Source organism: Hypomesus transpacificus, unplaced genomic scaffold (genome assembly GCF_021917145.1).
Source record: "Hypomesus transpacificus isolate Combined female unplaced genomic scaffold, fHypTra1 scaffold_316, whole genome shotgun sequence".
NCBI classification, from domain to species: Eukaryota; Metazoa; Chordata; class Actinopteri; order Osmeriformes; family Osmeridae; genus Hypomesus; species Hypomesus transpacificus.
The window spans coordinates 70,001-83,701 of record NW_025813844.1 but is presented as its reverse complement, the minus strand read 5'-3'; the positions used below and the strand labels follow the sequence as shown (position 1 = coordinate 83,701).

The following is a 13,701-nucleotide window of genomic DNA, read 5'->3' as shown; positions in this document are numbered from 1 at the left end:
TATCCAAACAGTCACAAAATCACGAATGAAAAGATGCATGGAGAGAGAGGGGGGGGTTATTAAAACTGAAACTGAGTAATTGAGATGGAGAGAGACAAAGAAAGAGAGAGAAGAAGAGGAAGTAAAGGAGAGAAAGAGGATGATGATAGAGAGAGGGAGGGACAAAGAGGGAGAGACAGAGAGGAAGAAGAGAGAAAGAGAGGGAGAGAGAGGGAGGAGAGAGAGAGAGGGAGGAGAGAGAGAGAAAGAGGAGAGAGAGAGAGAGAGAGAGAGAAAGAGGGAGAGAGAGGGAGGAGAGAGAGAGAAAGAGGGAGTGAAGGAGAGAGTTACTGTAGAGTGGTGATGGTAGGGTCTGCGTGGGCCCCTCAGTGGCACAGGTAATGGCTTCCAGACTAAACACACACACACACACGCACACACACATGCACATGCACACGCACGTACACACACACACACAAACACACATATACATATGCTATTGTAATATTTCCCGATCAGATTTGTGTAGTTTGTGTGTGTATCAGAGTGTGTGGTGTATGTGTATGGTGTGTATGTGGTGTCTGTGTGTGAGTGTCTGTGTGTGTCTGTGTGTGTTTACATTTGGGGGGTTTGGCCTGCCCACTGGGAGAGGGGCCAGTGTGTGTGTGTGTGTGTGTGTGTGTGTGTGTGTGTGTGTGTGTGTGTGTGTGTATGCTTTCAATCAAGACCCCCGGCAGGAGAAATCAGATCCTGCAGAGAAAAGAGACCTCCAAAAGCTTCACACACACACACACCCTATGCACACACACACACACACACACACACTCCATACACACCCTATGCACACACACACACACCATACCACACTCACACGCACAAAAACAAGTTGAAAACAACAGTGATTGTAAAGTATGATCTAACTGTAACTGTTAAAGCCTGACTGCTGAAACCAGCTGAAAGTTGTTCAGCTGCAACAAGGTAAAAAAGATCCCTTCATAGATGAACAAGCGACAAATATGAGCGACCGAAAAAAAGGAAGAGAGGAAGAGGAAGTGGGAAGGAGGAAGGGGAGGGAGAGGAGAGGGAGGAATGACTAATCACTGCCACTCCCAGAATACCCCACCCTCTCCTGCACACGCACACACTCACACACACACACACATAATGAGGTAAGCCCTCTTGCACCCCCACCCCCCTTTGAATTGTAACAACCTCCCAATCCTCTTACTCATGCATGTGTGTGTGTGTGTGTGCATGTGCGTGTGTGTGCGTGTGTGTGTGCGTGTGTGTGTGTGTGTGCGTGTGTGTGTGTTTGTGTGTGTGTGTGTGCTGAGTGTGTGTGAGTGTGTGTGTGTGCTGAGTGTGTGTGTGTGCTGAGTTAGTGTGTGTGCATGTGTGCGTGTGTGTGTGTGTGTGTGTGTGTGTCCAGTGCTCCTTCCTCTCTGACATTCCATCAGAACTGCAGAACAGCCAGACTCCAGACTGCAACCACTCGGAATATCTGGGAATTCTTCAGGGAACGGAACCTTCCGGAACGTTTTCCCTCTCCTCTCCTTTCCACTCCACTTCTCTCTCTCTCTATCTCTCTCTCTCTCCTCTCCAGTTCTCTCTCTCTCCCTGTATTGTCTGTGTGCTTGGAATTCTGCGTCTGGAATACTGCCTTCGAACATTCCCAGAGTTCTGCAGCACCTTCTTCGTTTCTCACACAACTACATCTCTCTCTCCCTCCCTCCCCCGCTCTCCCCCTCTCTCTACGTCTTTCTCTCTCTGTCTCTCCCTCTCTCTTACTGTCTGAACTCTCCTTTCACTTGGCTCCAGAGAGGAGAGAGAGGAAAGAGGCAGAGAAGAACATAGTTTCACCAAGAGAAAGGGTGAGTTTACCTCTGTAGACATTTGAGTGATGTTATGTACAGACAAGGGTGAACGAGTGTGTGTGTCTGCTAAGTGTGTGTGTGTGTGCTGAGTGTGTGTGTGTGCTGAGTGTGTGTGTGTGCTGTGTGTGTGCTGTGTGTCTTTGAGTTCATGTCTGAACGTTCGTCTTCTCACTTCCAGTCAGAGCAGGTGTGACCAGACCAAAAGTTGACTTTCTCATTTCTCAGTTTGTCTTTCATAGACTTTCTCTTCCTTTTGATGTTTTTCTCTCTCTCTCTCTCTCTCTCTCTCTCTCTCTCTCTCTCTCTCTCTCTCTCTCTCTCTCTCTCTCTCTCCCCTTCTCTCTCTCTCTCTCTCTCTCTCTCTCTCTCTCTCTCTCTCTCTCTCTCTCTCTCTCTCTCTCTCTCTCTCTCTCTCCTGGAGTGTGTGTTTTGTGTGTTTTGTGTGTTAATGAACCAGGTTAAATGTAGGAACAGGGCTGTTTTCATAACGTTCTATGAACATGTGTGTGTGTTCTGTGTGTGTGTGTGTTCTGTGTGTGTGTGTTCTGTGAGTGTGTGAGTGTGTGCGTGTGTGTGTGTGTGAACAGGGCTGTTTTCGTAGACTTCAGGAAGCTCAGTCTGTGATGATGTCATAGCAGCTCCTTTGTGTTCTGTGTGTGTGTGTGTTCTGTGTGCAGCACCTAGCAGTCCGTGAGTGTGTGTGTGTGTTGTAGACCAGAATGAGGGTGTAGAGTCATGTACGGGGTCACCTTGACAATCCCCCTTCCACCCCCCTCTGTACCTGTTGGTACGGTGTTCCACTGAGGTCAGTTCAGTTTTGGTAAAATGTGTGTTGGTGTGTCGATTGTTAATGGGCCAGAAGAATGGTCCATTTCCAAGTCTCCCCCCAATGTTTTCAGAACCCCCTATTGCTCCCCCCCCCCCCCCCCCCCCCCCCCCCCCTCTCTCTCTGGTTCTGTCTATATTTTTCTCTCTGTCTGGTATTATCATTAAATGGGACGCGCACACACACACACACAATCCTGTCTTTTGTTACATTGCTGTTTCTCATTCAGTTGGTGAAACCTGAGAACACACACACACAAACTCAAAACACACACTCCAACACACACTAACTTAGTGAAGTCTCTTTTTCTGTTTTATCCTGTTCCCCCCTCCTCCCCCCCTCCTCCCCTCCTCCTCCCTCCTCCTCCCCTCCTCCCTCTCTCCCCCTCTCCAGGTCTCTAACTCTGGCACCTGTAAAGATGGCTGATGGACTCCAACCTCCAGACTCCAACTGTCTACAGACTCCTGGTAAGACACACACACACACACACACCCTTTCTTATTATTGGTCAAGTGTGTGGCCATGGTGTTCCGGTGGTTCTGGAAGCCTTAGACATTCCAGAGTATGTTTGGTGATAGCTGCATCGCCATGGAGACGGAGTGGAGCCAGGACATTCCCACATTCTGAGGGCGGAACCACAGAATGTCCGAATCCTCACAGTCATGTTCCACCCCGGATCACAACATGTGATAAGTTGATTGCGTTGGAATGGGAGGATCTCCACGTTAGTGTGTGTGTGTGGAGAGTGAGTGTGTGTGTTTAGAATCCACTGATCAGCTTCTTCCTGCCACGCCTCTAATCTGATCATTCTAGAACAATATGTTCCCTCCCTCTCCAGTGGAGGGACAGGTCTGCCCCCTCGTCTCCATCAGTGTCCAGGGCTGACAGCTGCATCGCCCCCCTCACCCCCATCTCCCTCTCCGGTGAGAACCTCTCTTTCTCTCTCTCTCTCTCTCTCTCCTCTCTCTCTCTCTCTCTCTCTCTCTCTCTCTCTTCTCCTCTCTCTCTCTCTCTCTCTCTATGAGGACCACCCTATCTCTCTCAGCAGATAATAACAGGGACAGACAGACACATCTATAATCAGGTTTCTTTCTATAGTTTTAAAGTGATGCTTTCCAAGCATGTAGAATCCAACTAGCACACACACACACTCACTCATATACACACACACGTGCACTCCAACACACACACACTTCAACACACACACACTCCTCCTAAACACAACTATGTTTATCTACCTAATTATCAAGAGGAGGTACTAGCCAGTACTAGTACCAGCCTACCGTTCACACACACACACACACACACACACACACACTCACACACACACATTCTCAAGGTTGTTGTGGTACTACACCCCACACTCGTTCATTTGACCTTCTTTCTTCCTGTTCCTCCCTTCATTGACCTTTCTCTCCCTCCTCCTCCCCTCTTCCTCCCCCCTCTCTCAGAGAACAGAATCCCAACCCAGACAGTCCCATCTATTCTCTGTCGTCGTGGCGATAGACTTCGGCACCATCTCCAGCGGCTACGCCTTCAGCTTTACCCACGACCCCGAGGCCATCCACATGATGAGGTGAGAGAGAGACAGAAAGAGAGAGAGACAGGGGAAGAGAGACATTTACATTTAGTCATTTAGCAGACGCTCTTATCCAGAGCGACTTACAGTAAGTACAGGGACATTCCCCCCGAGGCAAGTAGGGTGAAGTGCCTTGCCCAAGAAGAGAGAGAGAGAGAGAGAGAGAGAGAGAGAGACAAGAAGATAACTTGAGTGTGGAGGTCCGTGTGCACGTTCCCTTTGATTGCCAGCTCTCTTCTCCACTCCCTTCAGGCGCTGGGAGGGCGGAGACCCAGGCGTAGCCAATCAGAAGAGCCCCACCTGCCTCCTGCTGACCCCTGACCTCCGGTTCCACAGCTTTGGGTTCGCGGCCCGGGACAGCTACCACGACCTGGACCCAGTGGAGGCTAGACTCTGGCTGTACTTTGACAAGTTCAAGATGAAAATACACAGTACCAGTGTAAGAGAGGAGGGAGGGAGGGAGGGAGGGAGGGAGGGAGGGAGGGAGGGAGGGAGGGAGGGAGGGAGGGAGGGAGGGAGGGAGGGAGGGAGGGAGGGAGGGAGGGAGGGAGGGAGGGAGGGAGTAACATATTGTTCTAGAATGATCAGATCAGAGGCGTGGCAGGAAGAATCTGATGGGCATTGAATCAAAGTGTGCGTTTCTCCAGTTTTACCACACTTTGACACGCTTTCCTGCAGGACCTCACCATGGAGACGGAGCTGGAGGCTGTGAGTGGGCGGAGAGTGAGAGCCATCGAGGTGTTTGGCCACGCCCTCAGGTTCTTCAGAGAACACGCCCTCAAGGTACACATCATCCCTGAACTCTGACCCCTGAACTCTGACCCCTGAACTCTGACCCCAGGGGCCATGAACCCACAATGTTGCCACTAGAACAGTAGGCTGGCTGTGCTCCTGATTTGAAGACGTGTGTGTGGGTTGGGTGTGTGTGTGTGTATGGTGTGTGTGTGTGTGTGTATGGTGTGTGTGTGTATGGTGTGTGTGTGTATGGTGTGTGTGTGTGTGTGTATGGTGTGTGTGTGTGTGTATGGTGTGTGTGTGTGTGTATGGTGTGTGTGTGTGCAGGAGGTGAGAGAGCAGAGCTCCACAGTGCTACCTGAGCAGGTGAGGTGGGTGATCACGGTTCCTGCTGTGTGGAAACAACCAGCCAAGCAGTTCATGAGAGAGGCTGCTTACCTGGTGAGAACACACACACACACACACATGAGAGAGGCTGCTTACCTTTGTGAGAACACACACACACACACATGAGAGAGGCTGCTTACATGGTGAGAACACACACACACACACACACACACACACACACACACATGACAGAGGCTGCTTACCTGGTGAGAACACACACGCACACACACACATGAGAGAGGCTGCTTACCTGGTGAGAACACACACACACACACACACACACACACATGACAGAGGCTGCTTACCTGGTGAGAACACACACGCACACACACACATGAGAGAGGCTGCTTACCTGGTGAGAACACACTCACACACACACACACACACAAACACACACACACACGCACACACACACACACATGTGATTTGGCATACTAACTAGTCCTTACAAAGGAGTACATATTGCCTAGTATACTAACTAGTCCACAGTAACTAGTACTTACTAACTAGTCCACAGTAACTAGTACTTACTAACTAGTCCACAGTAACTAGTACTTACTAACTAGTCCACAGTAACTGGTGTGGTAGTGTGGATCTTGGCACTGGCTTGTTTATGTCTGGGCGTGTGTTTCCTCTCTGTGATGTCATCGTCTGTGATGTCATCATGGTGGACAATGGGAGAGACCAGTAGACAAACACAGGAAGCCACACCCCCACCCTCCCTTCTCCTCACCATGACAACCCAACTCTGCCCCCCTCCGTCCTACCTTGGCCCCCTCTCTCCTCTCCTCCCTCCCTCTCTTCTCTCTCCTCACTCACTCCCCCCCTCCCCTCCCCTCTCCTCCCCCCCTCCCCCCCCCAGGCTGGGCTGGTCTCTCCAGACTCTCCTGAGAGGCTTCTGATTGCTCTGGAGCCAGAAGCCGCCTCCATCTACTGCCGCAAGCTCCGCCTACACCAGGTGATCGATCTCAGCCTCCGACCAATCAGCAACGGTCTGGACATCGATGGTCCCCGCCCCTTTGACACGAGCTTCAGGCAAGGTACTGAGTACTCTGTGGGTATTAGTGTGTGTGTGTGTGTGTATTAGTGTGTGTGTGTGTGTATTAGTGTGTGTGAGTGTGTGTCTGTCTGTGTGTGGAAGAGAGAATGGGATACAAAGCCATAGACGCCAAGTGTGTTTCTGTCCTGAGAAAAAAGGACATTCACACACACACACACGCATACACACACACGCATACACACACGCACACACACACGCATACACACACGCATACACACACGCATACACACACGCACACATTCACATACAGGATATTGTAATTGGAAAAAGGTGGTGAGCCCATGATCTCACCATCATACTCTCTCTCTCTCTCTCTCTCTCTCTCTCTCTCCCCTTCTCCCCCTCTCTCTCCCCCTCACTCTCCCCCTCTCTCTCCCCCTCTCTCTCCCCCCCTTTCTCTCTCTCTCTGCTGGGGAGTCCTTCACTCTCTCTCTCTCTCGTCCCGGTCCTTTGCTTGTCTTTTTTGCTGTTTCATGAAAATGACTTCCAGATTTCTGCAACACGTACACATACACACACATACACACTCATTCACACGTACACATACACACACATACACACTCATTCACACGTACACACACAGAGCTGAAATCAGGTGACTGTAAAATTATTCTGTTCAGCTTCATTTACCTTGGCTCTGCCAACTCTCTCTGCATGCACACACACAGAAAACACACACACACAGACTCATGCACACACACACAGACTCATACACACACACACAGTTCCCCCATGCAGACTTCACATTACAACACTCTCATTGTTCTCCTGCCATCATCCATGCATCCCCTGAGACAGATAGAGCACCAAGGTTCCAGATTCAGAATTACTGTAATGTAGATTAAACGTGCATGTGTGTGCGTGCATGTGTGTGTGTATGTGTGTGTTGCAGCGAGGGAGCAGCTGAGAAGATCCAGACACAGCAGAACCTTCCTGGTGGAGAGCGGAACTGGAGACCTGTGGTCTGAGATGAAGACAGGTGAGGAGGGGAGAGGGAGGGGTCAATGAGCCGAGACCAGGTCAAAGGTCAAATAATCAAACGTCTTAAATGAATGTATAAGCTCACTCACTCTCTCTCTCACACACACACACACACACAGGGTTGAGAGGGTTTGGCTCCTGAGATTCTCTGCTTCTTTAAATAAACGACGAGACCTCCCCCGCTCTCCCTTCTTTCCTCCCCCTTCTCTTCTCCTTCAACTCTCCCCCCCTCTCCAACCTTCCTTCATTTCTTCTCCTTTAATACCTCTCTTCTTCCCCTTCCCCCCTCCCTCCCCCCCCCTCCCCTTCCTTCCTTCCCTCTGGGTGTGGTCAGACCTTGTTTAGCTCCTTTCAGCGGACCAAGCCAAGGACTGTTCTAATCTGAGGAGCCATCAGCTCACACACACACACCATATATGCACATGCGCACACTCACACTGAACACACACACACATCAGTTCAGCAATAAGCAACAGCTTGGAGCTATCTAAGCAAACTTCTAATGGTCATTGCCTTCAACAGAGGAAGATAAACACACTCACACTCTGTCCTCTTTCCCTCCTCCTCCTCCCCCTCCTCCTTTCTCTATCCCTCCCCCGCCCTCTTCTCCAACTCATTCCTCTCTTTAACTACCATAGCAGCCTCAACTGACCGTGTGTGTGTGTGTTCCTCCAGGTGACAGGTACATGGTAGCAGACTGTGGAGGAGGAACAGTCGACCTGACGGTGCACCAGATAGAACATCCACAGGGAACCCTGAAGGAGCTGTACAAGGCCTCAGGTAACACCTGCCTTACAAGGCCTCAGGTAACACCTGCTGTACAAGGCCTCAGGTAACACCTGCTTTACAAGGCCTCAGGTAACACCTGCTGTACAAGGCCTCAGGTAACACCTGCCTTACAAGGCCTCAGGTAACACCTGCCTTACAAGGCCTCAGGTAACACCTGCCTTACAAGGCCTCAGGTAACACCTGCCTTACAAGGCCTCAGGTAACACCTGTTGGAGTTGAAAAAGTTGATTGTAAAAAATAAGGTTTCAGAAAGTATTTTTGTGTTGTGTTTCGTGAAGAAAAAAAGTTTTGAAAGGTTGAAAAAATATACCTGGCGATGTGTGTACTTTTGCCATCTCTGCACCTGCCTGACCCCCCCCCCCCCCCCCCCCTCCGTGTGCTTGTCTGTGTGTGTTAACACGTTCCTCCGTGTGCTTGTCTGTGTGTGTTAACACGTTCCTCCGTGTGTCCCAGGAGGGCCGTACGGCGCTGTGGGGGTGGACCTGGCCTTCGAGGCGATGCTGTGCCAGATCTTCGGGCAGGACTTCATCCAGAGCTTCCGCACGCAGCGGCCGGCAGCCTGGGTGGACCTGAGCATCGCCTTCGAGGCCCGCAAGCGCACGGCCACGCCCGGCCGGGCCAACGCCCTCAACATCTCCCTGCCCTTCTCCTTCATCGACCACTACAAGAGGCTGCGAGGGCAGAGCGTGGAGGCTGCCCTGCGGCGGAGCAAGTACGTGTGGGTGGGTGGGTGTCGATGCTGTGTTTGAACCTCTCTATAGATGTGAGTTGTCATGCCATCGTTGTGTGTGTGTGTGTGTGTGTGTGTGTGTGTGCAGTATGAACATAGTGAAGTGGTCTTCTCAGGGCATGCTCAGGTTGACCCAGGAAGCCATGAACGAGCTGTTCCAGCCCACCGTCCACAGCATCATCACACACATAGGTGAGACACACACACACATAGGTGAGACGCACACACACATAGATGAGACACACACACACATAGGTGAGACGCACACACACATAGATGAGACACACACACACATAGATGAGACACACACACACATAGGTGAGACGCACACACACATAGATGAGACACACACACACATAGGTGAGACACACACACACATAGATGAGACACACACACACATAGGTGAGACACACACACACATAGATGAGACACACACACACATAGATGAGACACACACACACATAGATGAGACGCACACACACATAGATGAGACACACACACACATAGATGAGACGCACACACACATAGGTGAGACACACACACACATAGATGAGACGCACACACACATAGGTGAGACACACACACACATAGATGAGACGCACACACACACACTTTCCACCGTCACTTTATACTTTCAACTGTTAAATCTCTTCTTCCCCTCCCTCCCCCCTCCCTCCTGCCCCCTCCCTCCTCCCTCCTCCCCCCTCCCCTTCCCAGAGGAGCTGATGAAGAAACCGGAAGTGGGCGGTGTGCGTTTCCTCTTCCTGGTGGGCGGGTTCGCAGAGTCGCCCATGCTGCAGCGCGCGGCCCAGAATGCACTGGGGCACACCTGCCGCATCATCATCCCTCAGGACGTGGGCCTGACCATCCTGAAGGGGGCGGTGCTGTTCGGACTGGACCCCACCGTGGTGAGCGCCTACACCCACACTGACTGTCCCGGAACCTGGAGAAGGTTCTAGAACATCAACAACTGTCCTGGAACCTGGAGAAGGTTCTAGAACATCAACAACTGTCCTGGAACCTTGAGAAGGTTCTAGACCCTCAATAACTGTCCTGGAACCTTGAGAAGGTTATAGAACCTCAATAACTGTCCTGGAACCTGGAGGTTCTAGAACCTCAATAACTGTCCTGGAACCTGGAGGTTCTAGAACCTCAATAACTGTCCTGGAACCATTTAGAATTGGAATGACTACTGGTACAAACTTGTGAAAACTTGAAAAATGTGTCTGTGTGTGTCCCCCCCCCCCCCCCCCCCCCCCCCCCCCCCCCCAGGTGCGTGTGCGGCGCTGCCCCCTGACCTACGGCGTGGGCGTGTTGAACCGCTTCGTGGAGGGCCGCCACCCCAGGGACAAGCTGCTGCTGAAGGACGGCCGGCGCTGGTGCACCGACGTCCTGGACCGCTTCGTCTCCCTCGACCAATCGGTGGCCCTGGGCGAGGTGGTGAGGCGGAGCTACACCCCGGCCAGGGCGGGGCAACGGAAGATCGTCATCAACGTGTACTGCTGCGCCCGTGACGACGCCACCTACGTCTCCGACCACGACGTCAGGAAGTGTGGCACCATCACGCTCGACCTGCCCGAGGCGTTGCCGGGGGCGACTGCAGACCGTCGGGAGATCAGGGCGACGATGCAGTTCGGAGACACGGAGATCAAAGTGACGGCCGTTGACGTGGCGACCAATCGCACGGTCCGGGCCTCCATCGACTTCCTGTCCAACTGAGGCGGCGGCGTATCCGGTGGCAACGAACGAAGGGGCGGGGGAGGAGTTTTTGGAGGAGGGAACAGCCACTCACTAAGAAGTTTGCCTCCCCCCCTCCAATGTTGATTGACAAGCCTTTGAGTTTTTCAAAATATTTGATATTCAGCAGTTGGACAGCCTTTCCACTGTACGAGCGTGTTGAGAAACACCCTCTGGACCCCATTAAACACATTCTGGATTTGCCACACAACTGAGAGCCGATTGGAGGATCTGCTTCCAGCTGATTGGAAGACATTCAAGTGCTTCCTGATTAAGAGCTTCCTTGTTGTCAGGTTCTGAATCCGTCACGTTTGAGATCGCCACCTAGTGGAGAGAGGAGACTAACAAGTGGACAGGCCCAAACATGGGCACCCAGGACCTAGTGAACATCACCCAGGACCTAGTGAACATCACCCAGGGCCTAGTGAACATCACCCAGGGCCTAGTGAACATCACCCAGGGCCTAGTGAACATCACCCAGGGCCTAGTGAACATCACCCAGGGCCTAGTGAACATCACCCAGGGCCTAGTGAACATCACCCAGGGCCTAGTGAACATCACCCAGGGCCTAGTGAACATCACCCAGGGCCTAGTGAACATCACCCAGGGCCTAGTGAACATCACCCAGGGCCTAGTGGACATCACCCAGGACCTAGTGAACATGTTGGTGGAAGAGGCCTGTTGCCTATCTCTCCCTCCATCCCTCCCTCTATTCATCCCTCCCTGTATCTCTCTATCCACACCCTCCGCCCTCCTGAAAACCCAGTTTGACCCTGTAAGGGTGAAATGATTTACTATCGTACACAATTAACCTCTCAAATACTTTGACCATTACCCTATATTAACTATGTATCAGGAATCATACTTGTCCCTTGTGTAAGCCTGTGTTCATAAATAACTATTAAAAAAAAGACGTTTGTACTCTGAAACACAACAGGAGTCGGTTGTGACAAGGGAATTTTATTTGTTTGAAATGATCCAATAAATACAGATCCACACAAGACGACCAACAGCCAACGCTTCTAGAACGCTCCTCGTCCAATCAGTGCTCTTTGACAGTTATGACAGTTGACAAGCGTACAAAGAAAAAAAACTACCTTTTCCTCCCTCGACTGGAGTATGGTGGGGATGTCTCTGGTCCCAAATCAAACCCCCCTAAACTCCCCACATGAACTGACTGAGGCTAGACCCAGGCTCCAGGTGAGTGGAGGGGTCGGGGGGGGGGGGGGGGGGGGTACAGAGGGCAGGAGTAGAGGGCTCAGAGGTGGAAAGGTTGTCAGGGGTCAGAGGTGGCTCGCATGCCTAGTGAGCGTGGGGTCGTCCGCGGCCCCGCCCCCTGCCCCCCCCGGGGGGCCCGTCCACGGTGGAGCGGGGGTTCTTGATGGTCTCGTCCACTGACAGGATGAGGCAGGCTGCCTCAGAGGCCGCCGTCAGGGCGTTGATGCGCACGATGGCCGGCTCCCACACACACGCCACAAAGTTGTCAGCGATGTCCTCGTTGTTCACGTCCACGCCGTACCACATGCCTCCCTGGGGGGGGGGGGGGGGGGGGGGGGGGGGGGAGCTTAAGAGTGAGCGTGTGCAGAGAGGTAAAGGTGCTAGTGCAGATCAAAGAGTGTGTGTGTGTGTGTCTGTACCTGTGCGTGCTTGGCCCTCAGCTGGGTGAGTGTGTGTGTGTGTGTGTGTGTGTGTGTGTACCTGTGCGTGCTTGGCCCTCAGCTGGGTGAGTGTGTGTGTGTGTGTGTGTGTGTGTGTGTACCTGTGCGTGCTTGGCCCTCAGCTGGGTGAGTGTGTGTGTGTGTGTGTGTACCTGTGCGTGCTTGGCCCTCAGCTTGTTGAGGATGTTGGTGGCGTCGAAGCCGGCGTTGTCGCAGAGCTGGCGAGGGATGATCTCCAGGGCTTTGGCGTACGCACCAATCAGCAGCTGCTGTTTCCCTGGGATGGTTCTAGAATGATCCCTCAGGTAACGAGACAGTTCCATCTCGATCGCCCCACCCCCAGCCACGATGGAGTCGTTCTGGAGAGAGAGGACGCACACACGTTAGACTGTGTGTCTTGTTCACTTGCTCAACCTACCTCGATGGCCCTGCGTACGATCATGATGGCATGTTTAAGTGTGCGTGTGTGTGTGTGTGAGAGAGTTTACCTTGATGGCCCTGCGTACGATCATGATGGTATGTTTAAGTGTGTGTGTGTGAGAGAGTTTACCTTGATGGCCCTGCGTACGATCATGATGGTATGTTTAAGTGTGCGTGTGTGTGAGAGTTTACCTTGATGGCCCTGCGTACGATCATGATGGTATGTTTAAGTGTGTGTGTGTGAGAGAGTTTACCTTGATGGCCCTGCGTACGATCATGATGGCATGTTTAAGTGTGTGTGTGTGTGTGAGAGAGTTTACCTTGATGGCCCTGCGTACGATCATGATGGCGTCGTGTAGAGAGCGCTCAGTCTCCTCCATGAACTGCTCTGCCCCGCCCCTCAGGATGATGGTGCAGGTCTTGGCCTTCGGACACCCTCGGAAGAAGTTATACCTGGGGGGGGAGGGGGGGAAGAGAGGAGGGCTTAGGAACCTGAGCTCAGATCCCCCATGACCTTGCCGTCTAGGGATAGACAGCTTTCGACCCAAATAAGACAAACAGCAAGTGAAGCAGACGGTGCTCACCTCTCCCCCCCCACCTGCACCTCCTCAAACAGCTCACACTGGCCCAGGACGTCTGGCGTCATGGCGCCCACACTGGTCTGGATGGAGCCCCCGCAGGCCTGGAGGACACGGTGCACGTTACACAAGCTACACGTTACACACACACACACAGCTGTTACACACGCTACACGTTACAGGCTACACACAGTGCATGTTACACACAGCCATCACACACAACGTAACACAGATAGTTCACACACACACCCTGAACAGTTGCCACAGCCAAACACACGTTACACACACACACACACACACACAAACACACACACAGGTGTGTCTCACCATCATGGTCCTCTTGAGGTCCTCCTCCTGGACGCGTCCAG

At 52.3% G+C, this 13,701-nt stretch overlaps 2 protein-coding genes across 2 annotated transcripts in view; one reads left to right on the top strand and one right to left on the bottom strand.

Annotated features, from left to right (window-relative positions):
- The first annotated feature begins 1,368 nt into the window (after window positions 1–1,368).
- On the top strand, window positions 1,369–11,611 carry LOC124464185 (heat shock 70 kDa protein 12B-like). The gene is given in 15 exon segments (XM_047016137.1): window positions 1,369–1,850; window positions 3,073–3,146; window positions 3,518–3,586; window positions 3,588–3,602; window positions 4,131–4,255; window positions 4,511–4,697; window positions 4,937–5,041; window positions 5,321–5,434; window positions 6,243–6,420; window positions 7,333–7,419; window positions 8,097–8,201; window positions 8,664–8,922; window positions 9,029–9,132; window positions 9,658–9,848; window positions 10,213–11,611. Coding segments are annotated over 14 exon segments (2,028 nt in total). The 5' UTR covers window positions 1,369–1,850; window positions 3,073–3,104; the 3' UTR covers window positions 10,660–11,611.
- A 10-nt stretch (window positions 11,612–11,621) lies between these two features.
- Window positions 11,622–13,701, bottom strand: part of cct7 (chaperonin containing TCP1, subunit 7 (eta)) — a 7,338-nt gene continuing 5,258 nt past the window's right edge. The window contains exons 7-11 of the mRNA XM_047016138.1: window positions 13,661–13,701; window positions 13,340–13,437; window positions 13,076–13,208; window positions 12,488–12,694; window positions 11,622–12,207 (exon numbers count right to left, since the gene is read on the bottom strand). The exon at window positions 13,661–13,701 is cut by the window's right edge and continues 148 nt beyond it. Coding sequence (XP_046872094.1) covers window positions 11,980–12,207; window positions 12,488–12,694; window positions 13,076–13,208; window positions 13,340–13,437; window positions 13,661–13,701 — 707 coding nt within the window. The 3' untranslated portion in view covers window positions 11,622–11,979. The remainder of the gene's footprint in view (window positions 12,208–12,487; window positions 12,695–13,075; window positions 13,209–13,339; window positions 13,438–13,660) is intronic.